General features: G+C 44.7%; 1 protein-coding gene across 9 annotated transcripts in view; it reads right to left on the minus strand.

Moving 5' to 3' along the window:
- Nucleotides 1-26,889, minus strand: part of hsf1 (heat shock transcription factor 1) — a 105,148-nt gene that overhangs the window by 42,639 nt on the left and 35,620 nt on the right. For 6 of the 9 annotated variants that reach the window (XM_041184203.1, XM_041184197.1, XM_041184204.1 and 3 more), the window contains exons 2-7: nucleotides 24,346-24,454; nucleotides 21,876-22,012; nucleotides 20,083-20,207; nucleotides 7,952-8,027; nucleotides 4,890-4,951; nucleotides 825-921 (exon numbers count right to left, since the gene is read on the minus strand). In XM_041184203.1, coding sequence (XP_041040137.1) covers nucleotides 825-921; nucleotides 4,890-4,951; nucleotides 7,952-8,027; nucleotides 20,083-20,207; nucleotides 21,876-22,012; nucleotides 24,346-24,454 — 606 coding nt within the window. Of the gene's footprint in view, nucleotides 1-824; nucleotides 922-4,889; nucleotides 4,952-7,951; nucleotides 8,028-20,082; nucleotides 20,208-21,875; nucleotides 22,013-23,889; nucleotides 23,957-24,345; nucleotides 24,455-26,889 lie in introns of all 9 variants that reach the window. The other 3 variants (XM_041184200.1, XM_041184198.1, XM_041184199.1) reach the window with 3 other exon arrangements.

A 26,889-nucleotide genomic window follows, 5' to 3' on the forward strand; every position in this document is an offset into this window, starting at 1 on the left:
AAGCAATTTTGGGCCCCGTATCTCGGGAAGAATGTGCTGGCCCTGGAAAGGGTCCAGAGGAGGTTCACGAGAATGATCCCAGGAATGAAAGGCTTAACATATGAGGAACGTTTGAGGATCTGGGTCTATGCTCGATGGAGTTTAGAAAGATGAGGGGGGATCTGATTGAAACTTACAGAATACTGAAAGGCTTGGATAGAGTGGACGTGGGGGAAGATGTTTCCATTAGTAGGAGAGACTAGGACGTGAGGGCACAGCCTCAGACTAAAGGGAAGACCTTTTAGAACAGAGATGAGGAGAAACTTCTTTAGCCAAAGAGTGGTGAATCTATGGAATTCATTGCCACAGAAGGCTGTGGAGGCCAGGTCATTGAGTGTATTTAAGACCGAGATAGAAAGGTTCTTGATTGGTAAGGGGATCAAAGGTTACGGGGAGAAGGCGGGAGAATGGGGTTGAGAAACTTATCACCCAGGATTGAATGGCGGAGCAGACTTAATGGGCCGAATGGCCTTATTTCTGCTCCTATGTCTTATGGTTTTCCTATCCATAAACCCATCACTGTAACTGCACTATTCTGATGCGAGCCCAGATTTTTGGCTACACTTAACAATCAACATTGAACGTGTAGGCAATTTCAGGTACTTATAGGATGAACTTGCAATGTAAATAGTGCCCAGTGATGGTGGTTACTAGTTACAGGTTTTAGATGATAGTTTCTGAAGACTCCTGTCAACATCAGCTCATGTAGATTTTGACCAACTATCTACAGGCAACAATGCATACAATTTATTCATTAGTTAAACATTATGCATTATGGCACCTACCGTCAATGCTGACGATTCTTGCAGGGGTTCCAAAGAGTATGGACGATTGTACTTTGGCATGGAATGCGCTGAACTGCTGTCATTTAACATGAGGGGACTGGAAGAGAACAAAAAAAAAGTGAACACTCGAGACTCAAAGGCACTGCGTGTACACGAGCAGAAGTGAGTTTTGTTCTTTGCCCTCAAGTGAGCTAACCAAGATATGTCTACTCTTCAAGTTCAGTTGGATATGAAAAGATCCCATTGCTCTAGTTAAGGACAGTTGACCATTTCTCACTCAAACGACCATAAAAACAAAACTGCCAGTCCTGTGGGATGTCACTGGCACAGAATAGATGTTGTGTTTACTGAGCTGCAAAAATAACTAATTTTCTCACCTTACTGCATGGAGATGCAGTAAGGTGGTATACAAATTAAAATGGAAGAAGATTACAGGTTGAGGGTTGTAGAATTTTTATGTTTTCCCAGTAACAGGAGCAGGCCCTTTAGTGCCTCACATCTGTTTCAATTAGACCATGGCCAATATATCTCAACCTTATTTACCTAACTTTGCTCTGTATCCCTTAAATACTCTTGCCCAGCAAAAATCTATCCATCTTGGTTGCCTTGAAAGCTCCAATTTGGCACCTGACAGCCATATTGAGGTGTGCAGGAGGACCAGCTGCTTTAACTCTCTCACACCTGGGAGCAACTGGGCTTTTCTCTTCCACCCACAATAGCCAGGATCTTACTGTGTGGGGAACCATGCTCACTGACCCGCAGTCACATGGCCCAGCAGTAGAATGATGCAATCCTCTAAACTGCAAATGATGATTTAATGGGAATTCACAGAAACCAAAAAGTCAGACTGAGCAAAAGGCTCATAAATCACTGGGGTTCAGGCTACAGGGATAAGCCATTATACCCAGGACACTGATCCCAGTACCAGGAAAGCTGGGACAGTTTTCCTTTAAACAGAGAAAATTAAAGGAAGATTTAATACAGGTGATAAAAATTATGAAGGGTTTTAACAGAATACGTAGAATCAGTGGCTGACGGCTTGGTAACTGGATTGGGGAGATGGAGGCTATATTTTTAATGCAGCAAATTGTGATCGGGAACTCATTGCCTAAAGGATGGTGGAAGCAGATTCAATAATGAGAGAGAATTGGATAAATTCTCAAGGAAAAATGCTTAGGGCTAGGTGCAAAGCACAGAGCACGCCATTCGGCCCAACCAGTCCATGCCGGTATTTATGCTCCACTCGAACCTCCTCCTCTCTTCACTCATCTAAATCTACCATCGTAGCCCTCTATTCCATCCTCCCTCATCCTCTTGTCTAGTTTCCCTTTAAATGCACCTATACTATTCACTTCAACTCCTCTCTATGGCGGCAAGTTCCACATTCTGACCACTCTTTGGGTAGAGGTTTCTTCTGAATTCCCAACTGGATTTCTTGGTGACCATCTTGCATTGATGGCCTCTAGTTAGGCTCTTCCCCACAAGAGGAAACATTCTCTCTGTACCACTCTATCAAAACTTTTTTAGGATTTTAAATATCTCAAATTAGGTCACCCCTCAATCTTCTTTTTTGAAGGGAAAAGGGATCCAGCCTGTTGATCTTTCCCCGTTATGTATACCCATGTATTTCTGATATATTATCTTTGTAAATCTTCTCCATACCCTCTCCAGTGCCTCAAAATCCATTTTACTATAAGAGCACTGCGTGCAGTTCTGGTCGCCCATAAGTGAGGCCAAATCAAGATTTGATATAGGTTTAGCATAGCTTCCCTGCTTTTCAATTCTATCCCTCTAGAATTTAAAGCCTAGTGTTTAATTTGCTTTTAAAAAAAGACTTTCCTAACATGTGGAGCAACTGTTAATGATTAGTAACTCCGAGTTACCTTTGTTCCTCCAGGCCTGTACCTTCCAAGTAATAAGTGACCTACCTATTCTTCCTAACAAATGTATCACCTCACATTAATCTCTGTTGAACTTCATTTGTCAACTTCTTTCCTATTCTGTAAATGTTTATTTACCACTCCCCTGCCCAATTTGGTGTCCTCTGCAAATTCAGAAATGGTGTTTTTGATTCCAAAGTAAAATTGTTAATGTAAATTGTGAACAGCAGTTATCCCAGCACTGATTCTTGTGCAACACCATGACTCACCCTCCGCCACTGTGAATTCTACCCTTTATTTCCACTGTCTGCTTTCTGTCTTGCAGCCAGCTAGCACTCCATTCTGCCATGTCTCCTAGCTCCACATTCTCTAACATTACTCATTATTCTATTATGGGTCACCTTATCGAAGGTCCTTTGACAATCCAGACAAATTACATCGACTGCATTGCGTCTGCACACGCGAATGCACCCCCCACCCACCTCAGGCCCATGCTCACCTCCCCCTCAGACTCACACCTGCCCACACCCACCCCCAGCACGCGCCTGCCCACACCTCCTCGTCCTCACACATGGAAGATCCCACATCCTCCTCCCTCCCATGTGCCCACACCCTCCCCTCACAAATGCACGCACCGCCTACCCCTCACACGTGCACACATCCCCTCCCCCTCACATGTGCACACACCCAAGACCCCTCTCCCTCTCAGAGGCATGCACCCCATCCCCCAACACGCACATGTCCATGCCCCATCCCCCTCTCACACACGCTTGCCCAGGCCCCCTCCCCCACGCATGTGCCCACCTCCTTCTCACACACGCCAGGCCCGACAAGTGGGAGAGCAATAGTGATAGCGGACTCTATCGTAAGGGGAACAGATAGATGTTTCTGTGGCTGCAGACGTGACAGCAGGATGGTACGCTGCACCCACCCCCAGCCACCGAGTGGCTGCAGGACATTCTGAAGGGGGAGGGTGAACAGACGGAGATTGTGGTCCATATCGGTGCCAATGACATAGGTAAAAAGAGGGATGAAGTCCTGCAAGCAGAATATAGGGGGCTAGAAATAAATTAAGAAGCAAGACCTCAAAGGTAGCAATCTCAGGGTTACTCCCAGTGCCACATGCCAGTGAGATCAGGAATAGGAGAATAGACTTGATGCCCATCCCAAATTGCCCTTGTTCAGAGGGCATTTAAGAGTCAACCACATTGAAACAGGAGCATATCCAATAGAGAACAAGAAAATGGCAGAACAATTAAGCAACTACTTTAGTTCTATCTTCATGGAAGAAGACAAATAATTTCCCAGAAATACTCGGAAACCAAAGGTCTAGTGAAGAGGAAGAATTGAAGGAAATGATTACTGAAAACACAGTGCTAGAGAAATTAATTGGACTGAAAATTGATAAATCTCTAGGGCCTGATAATCTACATCCCAGGGTACGAAAGGAGGTAGCCATGGAAATAGTGGATGTGTTAGTTATCACTTTCCAAAATTTTGTACATTCTGTAACAGTCCTGGCAGATTGGAGGGTGGAAAATGTAACCCACTATTTAAAAAAGGAGGGAGAAAACAGGAAAAATTACAGACCAGTTAGCCCAACGTCAGTGGTAGGAGAAATGTTGGAGTCTATTATAAAGGATGTGATAACAGGACACTTGGAAAACATCAATGGGATTAGACAAAGTCAACATGGATTTCTGATTTATGGCAGTTAAGAAGGCAAATGGTATGTTGGCCTTTGTTGCGAGAGGATTTGAGTACAGAAGCAAGGATGTCTTACATATGACAAACCCACTGGAGCTTTTTTTGAGGATGTAACTAGCAAAATAGATCAGGGAGAACCAGTGGATGTGATGTATTTGGATTTTACAGAAAACTTTTGATACAGTCCCACATAAAAGAGGTTAGTGTGCAAAATTAAAGCGCATGGTATCGGGTGTAATATATTGGCATGGACTGAGAACTAGTTGGCAGACAGGAAACACAGAGTAGGAATAAATGGGTCATTTTTGGAATGGCAGGCAGTGACTGGAAACATGGTCAAAACATCCACAATCCAAGTAAGAGATGGAAGTTTTAACAGCTTAATTGCAGTGACCATAGTTGGTCACACACATGGAAATAAAGTAGTAATTGCATTCCCGTCACAGAGCACTGATAATAATTAACTCAACATACTCACATTTTCCTCTTCACTCCAATGACACTATTAGATTGCACAAGTGAAATCAGGAACTGAATCAGCTGGAAATAGGAGAAAAACAACGATTTATTATTTATTCAAGAGCAAAACACATCAATCCAATAACAGCCATTTTGTGCCATTAGATACACCCCTTCTCTCAGTCCCACACCCAAAAAAAATCCCACTCTTTAGAGACCATCTTGTCTCTCAGCTCCAGACTTAACAGAACCCCCATGTTGCCCTCCAGTGATAGGTTCACTCACATTGCCCGTTAGATGGGGCCAGTACAATCCCATATTCAGATCCAACCAGAGTCAGCCCACACCCAATCACACCAGCCCACTGCTACTCCACACTCATTCATAACCTAGCAATGCTTTGTCCAAAGCCAACCCATCCCTGCAATTGACCCACTCATGACAAACCTTTCACTATATTGCCAGAGTGACTCTAGAAAACAATGCTATACCTCAAGTGCAAGCCATATACCAAGGCCTCCATTGACAACTTCCTATCCATAACTTTTCCTCATAGCAGACCCACTATATAACTGACAGGTATGCCTTCTCCTTCCCCATTACATCCACTCCTCGTTAATACATCTACTTACTATACAGAGGGACCCCCCCACCCCCCGCCCTGACATTCATCTTTCTCACAAGGCACAATCCCACAAACAACACCTCCTATAATTTTGCATGGCATGATTTCCCATCTCCATAAAACTAAATCTATTTCTATATAACCAACCCTCCTAAAAAGCAATCCCTGCTCCCATACCGAACCCCAAATCTAAAAGATGTATAGGAGTGGAAGGTGAACCTGCGCTACACACCCTCAGCTCAGCTGAAGTCACAGGGCAGCCGCTTGATAATGAAGAGTCCGCTGGGAAGTGCCATTAGCACAGTCTAAAAATTAGAAATTTCACATATTAATCAAAAAGGTGTTAGCTAATCAGCTGATGGAGGGAAGAGTGCAGGAAATTCATTTGTTTTTATTTATTGAACACCAAGTAATTCAAACAAACTGAAAACCCACAGCAATGTGGCTGACTGCCCTCTGAGATGGCCCTGTAAACCACCAACTCGCAGTGAAGGCAGCAGCTCACTAATACCTAAAAGAGCAATCAGGGATAGGCAATAAATGCTGGCTTTGACAGGTATGTCCACATCCCATGACTGAATAAAAATAATCGAAGAACACTTGGCCCATTACCCCATTTCCAAACCTTCGTTCTAAAGTTAATGCCTCTAACTCAACAGATGTTCAGTAACAAGGTGTCTGTCCCATGAGTTCAGCTGTACCATTCATCCTCATCTATTCCCTCCAAAGGAAGGACCATATCATGAGCAAGAGGAATTTCCTTAACTTAAAGCCACCTCATGATCAATCTAATAGAAACAACCTGTTCTGAGCAGCAACAACTCTTTCACAACATCCCCAAAAACAAATCAATCTTTTCCTAAACATCTGACTGGGACACCTAGTAGTAACACTTCTCTCCGCTAACTCAAAATAATTCTCCCTCTCAATTCCTTCCACTTTAACCATCTGCTGAGCAGCAGTCGCCTCCTGTAACCCACTCAGTACAAACCCCAGCTCTTCATAACCAGACTCTCTCAAGCAACAGTTTCCTGTTCATGACCCAGTCATTAAAAGGAATGCACCCCACGTTGACATGCTGATTTACCCCTCCCTCATCTTTCTTACCTGACCAGCTGGAACTAAGCAGCAGACACAGGCAAAAAGGCAGGAAACAAACCTGCTCCTAGGCCTCTCATTTCTCCACTGACGCCTCAAAAGAGCCTGGAAATGGCTCCCCTGCTGATCTGCCAGTACCTCCCAGGAGGCAAAGTGCCTGACCAGCACATTGCATTCCCCACAGCTTCTGCAATGGGGCACACTCTGTGACTAGGGCAGAGGGGAATGGCTGATATAAACTCCTATCCCACCAATCAGGAACAAAATACTCCTTTACTCATCTTTACGAGTAAAAAAAAAGTTTTTAAGTATGCTTGAGTCCCTCCCAACCTCAATAACCAGATAACACTGCCAGAATGATTGGACACTAAACAAGTACGAGGTTCCTTCATTATTGGTGGCAGGCACTCCTGCCAAATCTCAGATCTCCAGTAAAAATGACACATAACTTAGTAATTTCATGTCATTCAGCCTGAATGCCCATAACAATGAGGTGACTTGTTTGGATCCCTCTGCTTACCTGGGCTCCACATTTACGATCATTAGCCCCTTGCCCGGCCATGCAAAAGGCTCAAGTATCTCCCCCCAAACCCTATCTCGCTCATCTGATCCCCCTTCACTGCTGCTGTATATCCACTCCCTTGGCATTAGCAATCATGTGGCACCTCAGCCAAGCTTGACGTCTGAACCAATATTATGACTGCCAGCAGGGCTATTGAGTCATAGAGGGCATCATAGCCAATTTCAATCCTGACCTTGGCTGACTTTCAGCACAGGCACTTGTCAAGCCAAGATGGGTAGAGAGTGTCACTGCTTACAGATCAGGGTTGGAATCCTGCATTAAGTGGCCTTTTAAAATCCAGTGATGCCATTTTTAATGCCCTCTTGCTGGCACCTTGACTGAGATCAAACAGGCCAGCACAAACCGCAATCTGTATTTTTCAGGTACAGAATTTTCAACAAAATCTTTGTTGTTGGTTGGATAAGAGAACAAAGTTTGTGTCATTATAGCTTCCTGCAAATACTTTCTTCATTAGCCTAGGAACAAAACCACGTGCACAGATCGATGTGGCCAATTAAGAGTGGCAGGACAAAGATCACGAACTACCCACTAAAGATTACCTTGGACCAAGCACATCAACAGGGTGGGCTTGGCAATAATATAATTGAAAGAATGAAAGGCCTATTCAATACGTTTCAGCTATAAAAAGGAAGGATAATTGGAGCCAGAGCTGTTTTGGAAATAATACACCTTGTGCATGGGTGAGTGAGAAAGGTGCACAACCCTGAAGAATTCAATGGGCTCCTCTGAATTAAATAATTGCTTTTGTGCCTCGATAACCTTCTTGATCCCTTACCTTATTCACGACTTTCTGTTGCTGTGTGTGCTTCTGTCGCAGACTGGCCACCTCACGCCATAATGCTTCGTTTTCACTGTAAAAAAACCAAACATGAACACAGTCAAAGGGATTTGTACAAAACAGACATCATGGCCTGCACACATAATAATTGGAACCCCTACACCTAACCAGTGTTCAGGCAGCCATGGCGATCCACTATTTGCATATAATGTGGTGGCAAGCTGCAACTAACCAAGATACTTGGGTCATTTCGGTCCTGGATAAAATTATTTCAACTCAGCGCCTTGGAACTTGGAAGTACGGCACAACCATTCACTGTCTAAACTTGCTGAGCAACTGAAGCAATTTAATTAAAATTGAGCTCAGGATATTGACAGTAACATTTGCAGTACTGGGAGGAGGCTGGTGTTTTGACTCAACACTAGGTTGGACTCAAACCTTCATTGTCACATAGTAGCCTTGGATCCGATCAAAAGGCAACTCAACCAGTGCTGAAACTGGGGTTCCAAAACTGGCCTCAATAGCTCTGGATTAGGGATGGGGAGAAAGTGTGCCAAGGTTGTGTCTCCTGATTACATTTCAATGCTCCCATTTGGAAAGTGCATGTGGGGAGATTGGGTGAAAACAGCATCATATTCAGCCGTGCTGTCTTCCAGTGTGGAACAGCCCATCATTCCCATGAAATGCTAGCACTCTAATTCACATGGGCAGAAAGAAATAGGAAACAGTTTAAGTGTGATGTTATTGTGACGAGCTGACCAGCCTAACAATCCAAGTGGAGCTCAGGGGTGAGTTTTAGGGGCAAGCCATCTCTGGAGATGTACAAAGTGCAGGTCACTGATCTTCAGAACTTTCTGTCAATCACTTTTGATCGAAAGAAAACTCAGTCTGATCCTCCCAGTGTGCTGAAAGTCTCCCTGGTTTAGTGACTCTCAACACTACACAGCAACATTGGAACTTACTGCTCAGAGATGGTGGTGAAGGTAATAAAGATGGACAGCAGCAGCAGCAAATAAAATGATGGATGGATGAAACATGCATGGTAAATGTAGACAGACACCAACAGTCCGATACATGCCCAAATTGTATAGATTCTTCACACAAGTCATTAATTACAGAGCAGACTTGGGAGAAAGTATTTTACACAATGGGTGTCAGACCATTGAATGCTTCTCCACAGAGAATATTAAAGGGAAAATTGCATTTACAGCAGTTTAAGCTACATGGTTATTGGGGAGGGGTGGGGGTGGTGAAAAAGGGAGACAGATGCATAGTTTAAGTGTCATTTGAGCACAGAACCAGAAGACACACCAAGTTGAATGGTCCCTGTATCTGTGCTATGAACACCTATAGTTCTGTGGTAAAGCTCTACAAGAGTGTCTGAATGGCTGGTCTAACTGGATGCTTGTGCTTCTGTCCCATGATATGGTAACTTCCAGCAAGTATCCGGGGGAGTACAAGGGGCAGAAACCAGCAGCACGAAAATCTGTTACTCAGTTTAAACCCTCAGAACACCAGATGCAAAGGGGTCTTCAGTTTTTTTTAACATTCAGTAAGAAGGGCAATTCACCCCTCCCACAAACCCTGCTCAATTTATCTGTCACCCTACCCCACCCAAAAAATGACTTGCTTAGTTTTTACACCAGCCCACCTCACCCCACAGCAACAAATGCCCCCAGCCCACCCTGCCCACCCCACAAGCCCAAGACTACCCTCGCAAATAGTTCAGTCAAAGTGTCTACCACCCCTCCAAAATACACTGGGTCAGCTTGTCCACCCACCCTCCAAACCTCCAATACGCTGGGTCAGCTCGTCCACCCTCCAAACCTCCAATATGCTGGGTCAGCTTGTCCACCCACCCTCCAAACCCCCAATACACTGAGTCAGCTCATCCACCCACCCTCCAAACCCCCAATACACTGAGTCAGCTCGTCCACCCACCCTCCAAACCCCCAATACACTGAGTCAGCTCGTCCACCCACCCTTCAAACCCCCAATACACTGTCAGCTCGTCCACCCACCCTCCAAACCCCCGATACGCTGAGTCAGCTCGTCCACCCACCCTCCAAACCCCCAATACGCTGAGTCAGCTCGTCCACCCACCCTCCAAACCCCCAATACGCTGAGTCAGCTCGTCCACCCACCCTCCAAACCCCCAATACGCTGAGTCAGCTCGTCCACCCACCCTCCAAACCCCCAATACGCTGAGTCAGCTCGTCCACCCACCCTCCAAACCCCCAATACGCTGAGTCAGCTCGTCCACCCACCCTCCAAACCCCCAATACACTGAGTCAGCTCGTCCACCCACCCTTCAAACCCCCAATACACTGTCAGCTCGTCCACCCACCCTCCAAACCCCCGATACGCTGAGTCAGCTCGTCCACCCACCCTCCAAACCCCCAATACGCTGAGTCAGCTCGTCCACCCACCCTCCAAACCCCCAATACGCTGAGTCAGCTCGTCCACCCACCCTCCAAACCCCCAATACGCTGAGTCAGCTCGTCCACCCACCCTCCAAACCCCCAATACGCTGAGTCAGCTCGTCCACCCACCCTCCAAACCCCCAATACGCTGGGTCAGCTCGTCCACCCACCCTCCAAATCCCCAATACGCTGAGTCAGCTCGTCCACTCACCCTCCAAACCCCCAATACGCTGGGTCAGCTCGTCCACCCACCCTCCAAACCTCCAATATGCTGGGTCAGCTCGTCCACCCTCCAAACCCCCAATACGCTGGGTCAGCTCGTCCACCCACCCTCCAAACCTCCAATATGCTGGGTCAGCTCGTCCACCCTCCAAACCCCCAATACACTGGGTCAGTTCGTCCACCCACTCTCCAAACGACCAATACACTGGGTCAGTTCGTCCACCCACTCTCCAAATCTTCAATACACTGGGTCAGCTCACCCACCCTCCAAACCCCCAATACACTGGGTCAGCTCTCCCAACCACCCTCCAAACCCCCAATACACTGAGTCAGCTCGTCCACCCACTCTCCAAACCCCCAATACATGGGTCAGCTCACCCACCCTCCAAACCCCCAATACACTGGGTCAGCTCGTCCACCCACCCTCCAAACCCCCAATACACTGAGTCAGCTCGCCCACCCACCCTCCAAACCCCCAATACACTGGGTCAGCTCGCCCACCCACCCTCCAAACCCCCAATACACTGGGTCAGCTCGTCCACCCACCCTCCAAACCCCCAATACACTGAGTCAGCTCGCCCACCCACCCTCCAAACCCCCAATATACTGGGTCAGCTCACCCATGCACCCTCCAAACTTCCAATACACTGGGTCAGCTCGTCCACCCTCCAAACCCCCAATACACTGGGTCAGCGCTCCCACCCACCCTCCAATCCCCAATACACTGAGTCAGCTCGTCCACCCACCCTCCAAACCCCCAATACACTGAGTCAGCTCGCCCACCCACCCTCCAAACCCCCAATATACTGGGTCAGCTCGCCCACCCACCCTCCAAACCCCCAATACACTGGGTCAGCTTGTACACCTCCCACATTACACTAGGCAGCTTGTTCATCCTTAACCCGAACCTGAAGAAAAAAACTTAATTCACACTGTGATGTAGATTTATCTCCCCAAACCAAAAGACGACTTGGTATGTGAACTCAAGCTGGGAAAACAATATGGACGACCAAAATGTAAGTAAATCCAACACAAGTGGAAAAGCTTTAAGAAAGATGGACATATCAGAGAGATGTCAGACACTGACTGTGCACAAACCACACTACTTAGAACAGAACAATGAGTCATTTGGCCTTTCCAGACTGCTCTGCCACTCAATAGGATTATGGATGCTGTTCTACCTACCCATACCCCTTAATACCCCTTGCGTACAAAAATCTATCAATCTTAATTATGCTTAAGTATCTACAACCCTTGAGTAGAGAATTCCAAGGATTCACAATTGAGTGAAGAGGTTGGTCCTCATTTCAGGCCTAAATGGATGATCCCTTATCCAGGGGCTGTGATCCCTGGTTCTAGACTTACCAACATCTATCCCATCAAGCCCATTAAGAATTCTGCAAATTTCAATGAGATTACCTCTCATTCCTCTAAACTCCAGAGAATTCAGGCCCATTGGACTCAATTTCTCCCTTTAGGACAATCCGCTCATCTCAGGAATCAGTCTAGTGAACCTTTGCTGCATTTACTCTAAGGCAAGTATATTCTTCTTTAGATAAGATCTTTCACCTTTTAAAAGTATTCTGCTTTTCTATTTTTCTTTCCAAAATGGGTACATGTTACATTCCATCTGCCACCTTTTTGCCCATTTATTTAACATGTATTCCTCTGCAGCCACTTTACATCTCCTTAGTTTACATTCCCATCTAACTTTGCACCATTAGCAAACTTTGATACATTACACTCAGTTCCTCCATCTAAGTAATTTATAGAGATTGTAAATAGCTGAGACTCAAATCCCATGAGCCCTAATTTTACACAAAAGCCTCACTTGCAGCATTGAGTGCCTTAAAAAACCCAATATATTGCATTTACTGGTTTCTCCTTCCCTATTCGGCTAGTTACAACCTCAAAAAACGCAACAGATTTGTGAAATACTATTTCCCTTTCATGAATCAGTGTTGACTCTGTCCATGATTGAAGTGCCCTAATACCATGTCACCAGTTACAGATTTAGATTAGAAATGAAGTTCTAAACTGCACAATTATCATGCTAGTCTCTTATGGCAGCTGAACCTCTTACAATTACCGCTGATACTCAAACCTCACATCCAGTATTTAACACATACAACCTAAACACATGTATCTATATTTTGCAAATTTAACTCTGAAACTAGCACATTTGCCTTTTCTCTTTATCAGGGTTGTGTGATGCCACAAAATCACAGAAATATAGAATCTCACAGTGCAGAAGAGGCCCTCCGGCCCATCGAGTCTGCACCAACACGTGAGAAACACCTGACCTACCTACCAAATCCCCTTTACAAGCACTTGGCCCATAGCCTTGAATGTTATGACGTGCCAAGTGCTCATCCAGGTACTTTTTAAAGGATGTGAGGCAACCTGCCTCCACCACCCTCCCAGGCAGTGCATTTCAGACTGTTTTTCCTCACATCCCCCCTAAACCTCCTGCCCCTCACCTTGAACTTATGCCCCTTGTGACTGACCCTTCAACTAAGGAGAGCAGCTGTTCCCTTTCCACCCTGTCCATGCCCCTCATAATCTTGTACACCTCGATCAGGTCGCCCCTCAAAGTCTTCTCTGCTCCAACGAAAACAACCCAAGTCTATCCAACCTCTCTTCATAACTTAAATGTTTCATCCCAGGCAACATCCTGGTGGATCTCCTCTGCACCCCCTCCAGTGCAATCACATCCTTCCTATAATGTGGCGACCAGAACTGCACACAGTACTCCAGCTGTGGCCTCACCAAGGTTCTATACAACTCCAACATGACCTCCCTTCTTTTGTAATCTATGCCTCAATTGATAAAGGCAAGTGTCGCATATGCCTTTTTCACCACCCCACTAACATGCCCCTCCACCTTCAGAGATCTATGGGCACACAGGCCAAGGTCCCTTTGTTCCTCAGAACTTCCTAGTGTCATGCCATTCATTGAATACTTCCTTGTCAAATTACTCCTTCCAAAGTGTATCACCTCACACTTTTCAGGGTTAAATTCCATCTGCCACTTCTCTGCCCATTTGACCATCCTGTAGCCCAAGACACTCAACCTCACTGTTAACCATCCAGCATCCTTGTGTCATCCGCAAACTTACTAATCCTACCCCCCACATAGTCATCTATGTCGTTTGTATAAATGATGAATAATAGGGAACCCAGCACAGATCCTGTGGTACACCACTGGCTTCCAGTCACTAAAGCATCCTTCTGTCATCACCCTCTGTCTCCTACAACTAAGCCAATTTTGAATCCACCTTATCAAATTACCCTGTATCCCATGTGCATTTGCCTTCTTTATAAGCCTTCCTTATAAGTCTCCCATGTGGGACCTTGTCAAAGGCTTTGCTGAAATCCATATAAACTACATCAACTGCACTACCCTCATCTACACACCTGGTCACCTCCTCAAAAAAATTCAATCAAATGTGACAAAGCCATGCTGACTATTCCGATCAAACTTTGCCTCTCCAAGTGGAGATAGATTCTCTCCTTCAGAATTTTCTCCAATAGTTTCCCTACCACTGATGTGAGACTCACTGGCCTGTAGTTCCCTGGCTTATCTCTACAACCCTTCTTAAATAGCGGAATCACATTAGCTGTTCTCCAGTCCTCTGGCACCTCCTGCGTGGCCAGAGAGGAATTAAAAATTTGGGTCAGAGCCCCTGTGATCTCCTCCCTTGCCTTGCTCAGCAGTCCGGGACACAAATCATCCAGACCTGGAGATTTGTCCACTTTTAAGCCTGCCAACACCTCCAATACCATGTCACTCCCTATATCAATTTGCATAAGAACCTCGCAGTCTCTCTCCCCCCGAGTTCCATACCTTCATCCTCATTCTCTTGGGTGAAGACGGATATGAAGCATTCATTCAACACTCTACCGATGTCCTCAGGCTCCACCCATTGATTGCCCCCTTGGTCCCTTATAGGCCCTACTCTTTCCTTGATTATCCTCTTCCCATTTATATACTTATAGAATATCTTAGAATTTTCCCTACTTTTACCAGCCAGAGCTTTCTCATATCCCCACTTTGCTCTCCTAATTGCCTTCTTATGCTCCACTAATGCCTCTCCTGATTTGCTTCCCTTGTACCTACTAAAAGCCTTTCTTTTCCTTCTCATCATAACCTGAATATCTCTGGTCATCCATGGTTCTCTGGGCTTGTTACCCCTTCCTATCACCCTAGAGGGAACATGTTGAGCCTGTACCCTCCCCATATCCTTTTTGAACGCGCCCGCCCCCACCCCCCCCCACCAACTGCACCTCTCGAGATTTCCCCACAAATTGCTGTTCCCAGTCTACCTTGGCCAGATCCTGCCTTATTTTACTAAAATCCACTCTCCCCCAATCCAAACATTTTTTGCAACTTGTCGATTTCTTTGTCCATAACAAACTTAAAATGTACCATGTTGTGGTTGCTATCACTAAAATGCTCCCCCACCACCACCTCAGCCACCTGTCCGCTTCATTCCCCAGAATTAGGTCCAGCACTGCACCGTCCCTTGTTGGACCCTCTACATGGTGACCTGAAAAGCTCTCCTGTACACATTTCAAGAAATCCACTCTATCCAAGCCCTTAACAATATGTCTATCCCAGTTAATGTTGGGAAGGTTAAAATCAACCAATATAATTACCCTATTGTTATTGTTTTTACACACCTCCACAAATTGTGCACATTATTTGCTCCTCAATTTCCCGCTGGCTATCTGGGGGTCCATAATAAACACCTAACAATGTGGCTGTCCCTTTTTTATTCCTAAGCTCTACCCACAAAGCTTCATTTGATGTCCCCTCCAAGATATCATCTCTCCTTACGGCTGTAACTGACTCCTTAACTAATAATGCAATGCCTCCTCCTCTTTTCCCCTCCCATCTCACCTGAAGGTTCTATATCCCGGAATATTGAGCTGCCAATCCTGCCCCTCTCTCAACCACATCTCAGTGATGGCTACTATATCACAATTCCATGTGTCAAGCCTCACCCTTAACTCATCCATTTTACCTGTAATACTCCTGGCATTAACGTAGAGGCCATCCAGCCTGGCCTTACTTCCTTGAAACTTAATGCAGCTGTACTCCCTGACTTGATTGTTTCACTGTATTATGTGCCCCTATTCTAACATTGTGTTCCCTCCCCCGCCGAATTAGTTTAAACTCCTCCCAACAGCACTAGCAAACCCGCCTGCAAAGAGTCCTGCTCTGGTTCAGATGTAGACCGTCCCGCTTGTACAGGTCCCACCTTCCCCAGACACGGCCCCAGTGATCCAGGAATCTAAAACACTCCCTCCTGCACCAACTCTTAAGCCACGTATTCATTTGCACTATTCTCCTATTTCTGAGCTCACTAGCACATGGCACTGGGAGTAATCCAGAGATTACAACTCGAGAGGTCTTGCTTTTTAGTCTTCTGCCTAACTCCCTGAATTCTTGATGCAAGACCTCATCCCTCTTTCTACCTATGTCATTGGTACCAACATATACCATGACCTCTGTCTTATCATCCTCCCCCTTCAGCATGCCCTGCAGCCGTTCAGTGACATCCCAGACCCTGGATCCAGGGGGGGGCAACACACCATCCTGGAGTCATGGTGACGGCCACAGTAGCGTCTATCTGTTCCCCTAACTATAGAATCCCATATTACTATCGCTCTTCTTCCCCTCCTGTGTGAGTGCCAGATGCTTGGCTCTGTCTGCACTCCCTGGAGGTACCAGCGTCCTCATCAGCCTCCAAAATGGAATACCGATTTGCGAGCAGGACCCCAGGGGAATCCTGAACTACCTGCCTGTTTCTCTTGAACTGCCTGGCGGTCACCCGTTCTCTTCCTTCCTCAAGCCCCTTCAGCTGCGGTGTGACCACCTCTCTAAACGTGCTATCCACAATGCTCTCAGACTCGCAGATGCTCCACAGTGTCCCCAGCTGCCGTTCCAGCTCTGAAACCCGAGCTTCCAGGAGCTGCAGCTGGACACACTTCCGGCATGCCAGCTTCCCACACGGAGCACACCATGGCTTTGAGCTCTCCTTCCATGACTTATCCCTTTAAATTAAACCTTTTAAATCAATTACTCTAGGACCCTTCTTTCCTGATCCTTGTTACTACAGAATATACAAACTATAAACCACAAAAATACCTTAAAGTATAAGTGATAAAAGTAGTAAATACTTACCCGACCTTACCCACTACTTACCATTCCTTTTCCTTGTAGCCTCTACTGCTGCAGCAGGAAAAGACTACTCTCTGAAGGTTTAAGAAGTTGGATAGCAAAGAAACAATGCAAATAGCACCTCTTCCCCTATGCACCAAATTCCCACTGTGTACCAAATTGCCAATACCCACTCTCGCTCTGGCTGTGTCTCACTCTCGATGAGGTCTCTCCCCTGTTCGTGTGCAAGCACACTGTGGTGTGTTTCTAAATAGTCCCTTTCTTAAATAGGGCTGAGGTGAGCTGAGATGACTTTCACAAGTTAAGCTTCAAATAGTAATCAACACCTATTCAGGCCCTAATCAGGCTTCAGGTGATTGACAGTTAACTGTCACACAGTCAGCCGAGTTAGCTACCTTACCAACCTTTTAACTAGACTACTGAACTTACAAAAATTAAAGAGAAATTAAAGAGAAAGACTTACCAGTTCAATTCCTACTGTGCTCCAAATTGCCAATACCCACACTAACAAAATAAAACAACAGGAGATTGGGCCTCAGGTTATCTTGACGGCATATCAGCCCCTCAGCCCATTTCCTGAACAATTGAGCAAGGTTTTCATAAATATGTACAGCATTTATTTCCCTCTCCTTGCTCCCTTATAAATGCCAAGTTGGACGGTTCCTTTCTATCAAATTATAGATTTCTTTAGATCAGGATAAATGATGTGCACTGCCACAGCTTATTAGAAAACAACAGTGTGAACTCTGCACTGGTCAGTGTGCTTGTTGTCACTGTCCAGTTCCCCTTCAATCAATCATTGATCTGCAGGCTCTGGTAAAGTTTACCCAGGAAGACATACAACATTGCTGGAAAAGCGATTGTACGTTTCTCTACACATGCTCCTCATGGCAGCTGGAGCAAGAGTTTTAGAGGAACAGGTGCAAATACCACAGCACAAGACAGTGGAGGATATGACACATACATTGGATTTCACAACAGCTAGGATCAACTGCAAAGGCCGGAGGCTAGGGGAGCAACATGGTATCTCTCTAATTCTATGGTGCCGCACATGGGGAATCAAAAGATAGCACAACGTACATAGCAAACATGATTAGAGGGTGGTGCATCAATAGACTAGATCAAAGGGAGGAATGCGATGATGATGGGGGAATTAAATGTAATATCTCCAAATTTGCAGATGACACAAAGCTGGGTGGGAGGGTGAGCTGAGAGGTGGATGCAGAGATGCTTCATTGTGATTTGGACAAGCTGAGAGAGTGGGCAAATGCATGGCAGATGCAGTATAATGTGGATAAATGTGAGGTTATCCATCTTGGTAACAAAAACAGGAAGGCAGATTATCTGAATGGCTATAAATTGAGAGGGGACAATGTGCAACAAGAACTGGGTGTCCTTGTATACCAGTCACTCAAGGTAAGCATGCAGGTGCAGCAGGCGGTAAAGAAGGCAAATGGTATAGCCAGAGGATTCGAGTACAGGAACAGGGATATCTTGCTGCAATTGTACAGGGCCTTGGTGAGACCACACCTAGAATATTGTGTGCAGTTTTGGTCTCCTTATCTGAGGAAGGATGTACTTGCTATAGAGGGAGTGCAGCAAAGGTTTACCAGACTGATTCCTGGGATGGCAGGACTGACATATAAGGAGAGATTGAGTCGATTAGGATTATATTTGCTGGAGTTCAGACGAATGAGGGGGGATCTCATAGAAACCTATAAAATTCTAACAAGACTAGACAGGGTAGATGCAGGAAGAATGTTCCTGATTGTGGGGGAGCCCAGAACCAGGGGTCACAGTCTGAGGATACGGGGTAGACCATTTAGGACTGAGATAAGGAGAAATTTCTTCACCCAGAGAGTGGTGAGCCTGTGGAATTTGTTACCACAGAAAGTAATTGAGACCAAAACATTGTATGTTTTCAATTAGTTAGATATATCTCTTGGGGCGAAAAGGATCAAAGGGTATGGGGGGAAAGCGGGAGCAGGCTATTCAGTTGGATGATCAGCCACGATCATAATGAATGGCGGAGCAGGCTCGAAGGGCTGAATGGCCTACTCCTGCTCCTAGTTTCTATGTTGAGAGATCAAGTGGAACACTAGAGGATGCAAAGACAGCACAATTGTGTTGAGGGCAGTGCAGATAGTTTCTAATTGAAAATCCAATGGTAAATAGCAAAACTGCATTCACAATCACTGACTCAAGCCGCAGTGGGAGACCATGGAAGAAAGAGCCGAATAAATTTGATATACAGTGTTTGGGAATCACTGCTCTGTTAGCAGAGACGGCAGCTACGTAATGGGTAATCCCAATCCAGCCACATATCTGTTCCAGTTACAAATGCACCACAATCAGTAGCAGGCTGACAGCACCAGCTTCCCTATAGAACCAAATAAAAGGTGAAGAGGTAAAAAGCAAAATATTTCAGATTTCTAGCATCTGAAGAGTCAAAGACTTGAAATGTTAACTCTGTTTTTCCCTCCATTGATGCTGCCAGACCTGCTGAGTTTTTCCAACATTTTCCGTTCTTAATTTATATAAAAAAAAATGGAAGAGGCTTCGTCGATGAGAGAGAGAGAGAGAAACTGAAAAGAACATGCAAATTCAAGTATAAGCAGTATCTGGAAATCACTCTCAGGTATTATTAGATTGCATCTAAAATGATAAATCGTCGGCTGACAATGAAAGGCACTTACATGTGTACACAGAAGATTTCCCCTTAAGCCTTTGCCTCCAACTCTTCCCCTCCCTTTTCTCCTTCAAGAGGCTCCTTAAACCTAAATCTTCTGGTCAGACCCTCCTAATGTCATGTCTAATTCAATGGTGGGGTGATTGTAACTAACTGGCCAAGAATGAATGCAAGACAATTTGCTGATGCCAAATCAATGTTTCATGTTTAATTAGCCATTTTGTGTGATTAACTGCATAGCTTTATCTCCAAACACACAGATAAATCTAATTCCTTGTTACAATATAATCCACCTGTAATACATTGCCTATGAATGGGCAACAAACAGGATGGAGATTGCTGGGCGGAACAGCAGGTTCCAGATGTACTGCTCAAGTTAATGAGAAGATTCTTGAAATGTTTGTCATTGAATTTCCTCAAAGACATGGACAAGAGTTGCATTTCCTACTGCAGATGGAGGCTTGATCCAAAACTGTGCATATTCGCTCCTCAAAAACACAACCAAGTATTGGGAAGTGTCCACAGTGAGGCTGAGCACAGCAATGGTGCATCACGGTAACTCCTATACACACACACACAAAAGTGACATTCCAAGTTTAGGTACTTACTGCTTCATGGTAAGTAGTTTGGAGTCCAGGTTCTCCTGCTTCCCTTTCATGATTTGAACATCAGTTAGAATTTTACTGACATCATCTGACCGGACTTTTATCTCTTCTGGCTTTACAGTTGACATCTACAAGTTTTAAACCAAACATTACATTGACAACAGATCTGACATAATGCAGAAAAGAAAACTATGATCCAAAGTACCATCGAGTCAGTCTGAAGTAAGCCTTGCATGGTAATCTCAGTTGTTGCCATTCACATTAGCCTTCCCTACCTAGTGGCCATGAACCAGGACAACCGCCCTTGATGCTGTCCAGTAACACGTGAATTCCCTCCCTGCACACACTAGGTGAGGGCAAAAGGTTAGGCAGTGATAGCTTCAATGTTACAATCAGGTGCTGAAGAACAACTACTTTTATATGAGACAGAGTTGGTTAGTGGACAACCCCAACAAGGAACATGTGGGTTTTTTTTGGGAGAGGAGAGAAAGCAAAGGCTAACATTTAGTGGTTGTGTGCACAAGCTGATCTTGGTGGGGCTGACAAAATATCCTTTTAAAAAGGGTAAAATAAGGGACGCTGAGTGAAGGAATCTGCCTCCTTTGCTGTGTTTTTGCATTTTTTCAAAGATTTAAAAAGAGCGCTCTCGCACATGTTAACAGTGTCTGAGGAGGAATGAAGGCCAATTAAAAAATGTGTAATAAAGACATACACCCAAACCAGACTGTGTGATGCAATTTATGGGGAGTAGAAGGGATCCCATAATGACAGCACTAGATACATGTAATAAAATCATTCTTATTGAGCTACCTTCTGGAGAAACCAACTCACTAGGGGCTGAACTGTCCCATCCACACAATAGTGAGCATGGTTATGAAAGTATAATAATTTTCCTAATATTTTTCTGGTTTGTTGTAAAGTAGATTTATGGGTGTGAGTGTAGATAGCTGTGTCTGTGTGATTTAACTACATATGGATTCAGGTAGACTGTAACTTTGAAATGATCAAAAGAATCTAGGTGTAGAAATGTACTTGAAATACTAGTAAGTAAACATGGGTGCTGCCTTAGTATGTAAGGTGTGAAAGAGAGAGAAAGGGGAATGAAAGGCTATGTTGGGGGCCATGTAAGATATAACAGGAGTGTGCGAAACAGCCTTGAAGGAGCCTCCATCCATTTGTACATTAGTTACTGGACACAACAGACTTAAGTTGGAGAATGCCATTTGGAATTCCACTGTGTTAACTTGCTGGGTTTTTAAAAAATCTATTTTGGACTGTTGCCTTAAAAGGGGTGCGTAACTGGGAGTCAAGTTAATTAGGAATTTTAGGATTTGTTATAGCATTAAGTAATTGTCGTCTTATGTATGTGCTTGAAATATTTTATTTTATGAATAAATAATTTAAGTTAATTTTTAAAAATCTCTAAAGACCTTGGTGGACTCATTACTTCTGAAATCAGTGCACACATCTTCTCGTAATAAATATGAATTGCAAAACCGTTGAGATAGCATGGCCGAGTTCCCCTTGTGGATTTGGTCAGTCTGACACATATCATCTGCCACGTCATAACAGCATGCAAAGGCAGGCTGGACTGAGTTAGAGGGGGTCAGAGTGGGGAAGAGGAAAGAGGAAAGATTGAACAGGATACATTGTTGAAATACACAGTGACTGATAATATTGTTTATTTTTGCATGTACACAAGGCAGTTATTTGTATTTAAATCTAACAATTCTCAAGATTTTGCAGCAATACAGAAAAAGGAAGATAAAACAGCATTTAGCTTATTTCACACTTACACTGGTTACCTTTCTCTTGATATTTTCCAGTAAATGTTCCTGACCCCGGATAAAGTATATGTGCTGAAACTCTGTATCGTCCTTCTCTGGTTTCACAAGCCCACCTTGCTCAATGTTTACAACTTTACGAAAGCCATCTGCAAAGGCAAGGAGGAAAAACTCATTTGTCCTCAAGTTGAATTTCATTTGTCTCCCCCCATCCCCACCGAAACACAAGGATAACAAGGTCACGTTCATTTTTATGATTAGTGAAACCCAGTATGTGCAGTTTATATACAGAATCTAGATTTACATAAGAACAAAACATAGCAAATAGGAGAAGTAGGCCATTCAGCCCATCAAGCCTTCTCCAACATTAAATAAGATCATGGCTGATCTGATTGTGGTCTGAACTCCACTTACCTGCCTATCTCCCATAACTCTCGACTCCCTTGTCAATCAAAAATCTGTCTAACTCAGATTTGAATATATTCAATGATCCAGCCTCCACTGCTTTCAGGGGAGAGATTTCCAAAGATGAAAGGCCCTCAGAGATAAGATTCCTCTTCATCTCAGTCTTAAATGGGAAACCCCTTATTCTCAGATTGTACCCCCTATTTCTACATTCCGTGTGTCTGCTAGGCCACAATTTCCTGCCCTTTCAGTTTCCAGGTAGTGAAGAGGCTAGTAGCAAGAGCACAAATGGAAAAATTCAACCAATCCCTCAAAACAAATGGAAGTGAAAGCTGATTTTTAGCTGTGGTGGGGAAGTGTGTGGTTTTAAAGAGATGTGACTCATATCCATCACTAATTAATCAGATGAAATCAGTGCAGAGCGAGACTCTTCTGCAGCCATGAATGAGTTCCAGACACGCTGCACAGTCTCTCAAGGAAGAGCAATGACCCCTCGCCACCCCACCAAGTAGGTTGTCTCTAAAGATTTTCTCAAGCATGCACAAGTTGACACGCTGCTTTGTTCCTCAAAAAGTTCATCCTACGCTGTTGTACACTGGCAACCCTCCAGCACCCACTCCTGTGCATCTGAACCGCGAGATTAAACAATGGCAGGTGACTTGAATCAGTACAGACTGGGGCTGAACTGGGACCCTGTGGGTCTGTATGGTTTAGCACCACATCAGAAAGTACATACACCTTCTTAAACTATTTTAAAAATAGGATATAACAGTAGGGTAGATATCCTTTTCAGGGCCAGCTTCCCTCATTTCAATTTTTACAGGAGACTGAGTGATAATTTTTTTTTTTAGTTTGTAGGATGTGGGCATCACTGGCAAGGCCAACATCTGTTGCCCATCCCTAACTTCTCTTGAGAACAGTTAAGAGTCAACCACACTGCTGTGGGTCTGGAGTGACATGTAGGCCAGGCAAGGATGGCAGATTTCCTTCCCTAAAGGACATTAGTCAACCAGGTGAGTTTTAATGACAATCATGATAGTTTCATGGTCACCATAACTGAGAATAGCTTTCAATTCCAGATTTCAATGAATTTGTTAAATGAATTTCAATTCCACCAGCTGCCACAGTGGGATTTGAACCCATTTCCCCAGGGCATTAGCCCAGGCTTCTGGGTTACTTGTCCAGTGACATTAATTAAATGGGGGGAATGATGGTGTAGTGTCCAAAATATAGTGGAGGCATGGGAGGGTCAGGGGGTATATCAATGGAGCAGTAAAGCTATGGTGAAATGCAAAGTTAACCCTTAACGTAGCCAAGAAGCTGCTCTCAATGGTAGGTCGTGGGAACCCAGAGTGGAGACCAGCACCTGCTCACACAGACAAGCGTAGGCATAGAATAGTGCTAGACTGCTCTTGTAAAGACTTGGGACATTAAGCTGTGGGAACAGCTCACCCAGGTGGTTTCAGGTGGTAAAGAACGTGTGCAACTTGGGGAAGATGGTAGAGGAGACCGACATCAAATGTGCAGCACAGAAGTAGGCCATTTGGTCCAAATGGTCTATGCTGGTGTTTATGCCATACGCCTCAATTGCTCATAATGCTGGCAAGTTCCACACACTCACCACTCTCTGGGTCAAGAACATCCCCGTCCTCAGCCACATCCACCTTCCATCTGAATGTATTCAACTGCTTAAAAGGGATGAGGGGGAAAACAGAGGAAGGAAAAACCAACAAAAATATTTGCTAAATGTGACAAATTAACAGGAAGCATTCTTAAAAAGAAAAAAGGTTGGTTCTACAGTTAAGAGCAGGTTTTGTATAGTCACCAGTAAACTTCTCTGTTACAGAAGGCAAACATGTTCCATATGGTACGAGATTGGGTACATTGATGAGAAATGACAAAAGCACCAGTAGCAGCTATCATCTCTAGTTAATAGCTGGATACAATTCATTCTAGGTTTCTTCTGTTTATGTTTATAACTAATAATCACCACCTCCCAGGTGGATGTCACTCTGCTGGGCACATACTCTATGTTTAAAAAGCAGCAGCACAGGATTTACCAGCTGTCACCACTTACACATGTTGAGCTGCCGGACAAAGCTGGCCATATTATTGTGCTTGAAGTATTTTGGGAGCACTTCCTTTGCGAAACGTCCTTGGTCAAAGACATGGAAACTGTTCCCACTCTGCAGAGGAGAAAGAAATGATTAGGAAAATTGGCAAGCACAGATTATGCGCAGAATTCATCACTGATGGTTTAAGAATGAAAGTACTCGCCTTGGAACTTTCTCTCCCAAGCTATGCTTTCACTTGAATGCCTTCAACAAGAATCACCTCCAGGGTTTCCACCTCTCCTTGTGATGTTCCTCTCCCCGGATCATCACATGCTTTCAAGCTTTGCCTACCACACACTCTCTCAGATACTCAGCCATGCCAAAAGGAACACCACTGCTTCACAGGCCTGCAGTAAAGAGTGACCAAACTTTGGCTGTCTCATCGGATCTTCTGGCTTCTCACAGGTCCACTTTGCCTTGATTCTGCTCCCTGCAGCTTTCTCTTTAATTTGGGGCCTTTTCCTCTGCTCCTTACTTTAACTTTACTGAACAGGATCTTGTTCCAGATTCCTGTCCTTGTCCTTAACTTAAAAGGACTTGGGATCTTTCTCCTTTTCCTGAGGACCTGGTCCTTGTGGTTCCCACTCCCAGTAGACTCCTGACAACTTGGTACCTCCCTTGAGATGCAGACCTCACTCAACATTCACTGCTACTTTGTCTTTAGAGCAGCTCACATAAGGTTCTTAGACTTATTTTCCTCAGCAATCTGCTAGTATGTCCGGCTAGAGAGAGACTTAAACTGCTCCCTTCACCTTGGACCATTATATACACACACACACACACACACACACACACACACACACACACACACACAGACACACACACACACACAGACACACACACACCTTACTTAAAACTAACTCTAGTTCCTAACACAAGGACAGCACAGTGTCTGAACCACCTCTTCAATCAGTATTCAGTATAGTTCAGTCAGGCAAGTGGATTAAGATGACAAATTCTATTGCACCAGGCTCTAACTGCATTGAGAACATAGTTTCTATAAACTGAATAAACCATTCAACAACTGGATACAAATCTAGTTAGTAACCTTGAAATAAATATTTTTGTGCTCTGAATCTTTGGGTGCTTGTAACCAGAACTAAGTCGCCAAAAGCGCAACGAGCAGATTCATTGTGATCTATGGCATGGGAGGAGGTAACTTGTTCAAGAGTTTTGCTCTGGCAAAGAGCACAAACACACAAAACTAGTTCTCCTGCTCTGCTCTTACTGTGTTTTCACGACTTACCTTACTTTCTCTTAAGAGGATTCAGTGCTTTCTGCCCAATTCCTCCATGTGGGAAAGCATTTCATGCTCGAACATCCCACAAAAACTTATTTTCATATCTACATCCATTACAACACAGGCAACAACAATAAGCTAAAGTCAATTCAGACTGCCCCAAACCATGAGACTTTAAGTTAAGGAAGCATGACTGGTGTAGAGACACACTGGGCCAAGTGGCCTCTTTCTGTGCCATGAACTTTCCAAGCTTCTTTGGTTCTACAAGGAGCTCTGGACCAAGTTTTGAAAAATAGTATGAGTACTGAAGACATGAAGGCCTCAAGTCAGACACCTCACCAAGACTGCCACTCATTTTACTGTTAAATATTTACTCATGGGATGTGGGCATGGTTGACAGGACCAACATTTATTGCCCATCACCAATTGACCCTTGAGAGGGTGGTGGTGGTGGTGAAGTGCCTTCTTGAACCGCTGCAGTCCATGTAGTGTAGGTACACCCACAGCGCTGTTAGGAAGGGGGTTCTAGGATTTTGACTCAGCAACAGTGAAGGAAGTCAGGATGGTGTGCGACTTCGAAGGGAACTTGCAGGTGGTGGCGTTCCCATGCATTTGCTGCACTTGTCTTTCTAGGTGGTAGAGGTCACGGGTTTGGAAGGTGCTGTTGAAGGAAGCTTGACAAGTTGCTGCAATGCGTCCTGTATATGGTACACACTGCTGTCACTATACACAAGTGATGGAGGGAGTGAAGGTTTAAGCTGATGGATGGGTGCTGATTAAGCAGACTGTTTCGGCCTTGAGCTTCTGCACTGTCATTGGAGCTGCATGTATCCATCAAACTCCTAACTTGTGCCTTGTAGGTGGTGGAAAGGTTTTGCAAAGTCAGGAAACAAGTTACACTCACACTCTTGTAGCCACAGGACTAATGTGACTGGTCCAGTTAAGTTTCTGATCAATGGTGACACCTTAGATGGTGGTGGTGGGGGATTTAGCAATGGTAAATTTAAATTATTATTCTTTCTTGGGATGTGGATGTTGCTGGCAAGGTCAGTATTTGTTACCCATCCCTAACTGCCATTGAGAAGATGGTGGTAAACTACTGAAGTCCATGTGGTTGAGGTGCACCCAGAATGCTGTTACGAAAGTTGTTCCAGGATTTTGGCCCAATGACAGTAAAGCAATGGTGATACAGTTTGAAGTCAGAATGGTGGGGGGCTTGGAGAGGAACTAGCAGGTGGTGCTGTTCTCATGCATCTGTTGATCTTGT

The sequence above is a fragment of the Carcharodon carcharias genome, chromosome 3 (genome assembly GCF_017639515.1).
Source record: "Carcharodon carcharias isolate sCarCar2 chromosome 3, sCarCar2.pri, whole genome shotgun sequence".
Taxonomy (NCBI): Eukaryota; Metazoa; Chordata; class Chondrichthyes; order Lamniformes; family Lamnidae; genus Carcharodon; species Carcharodon carcharias.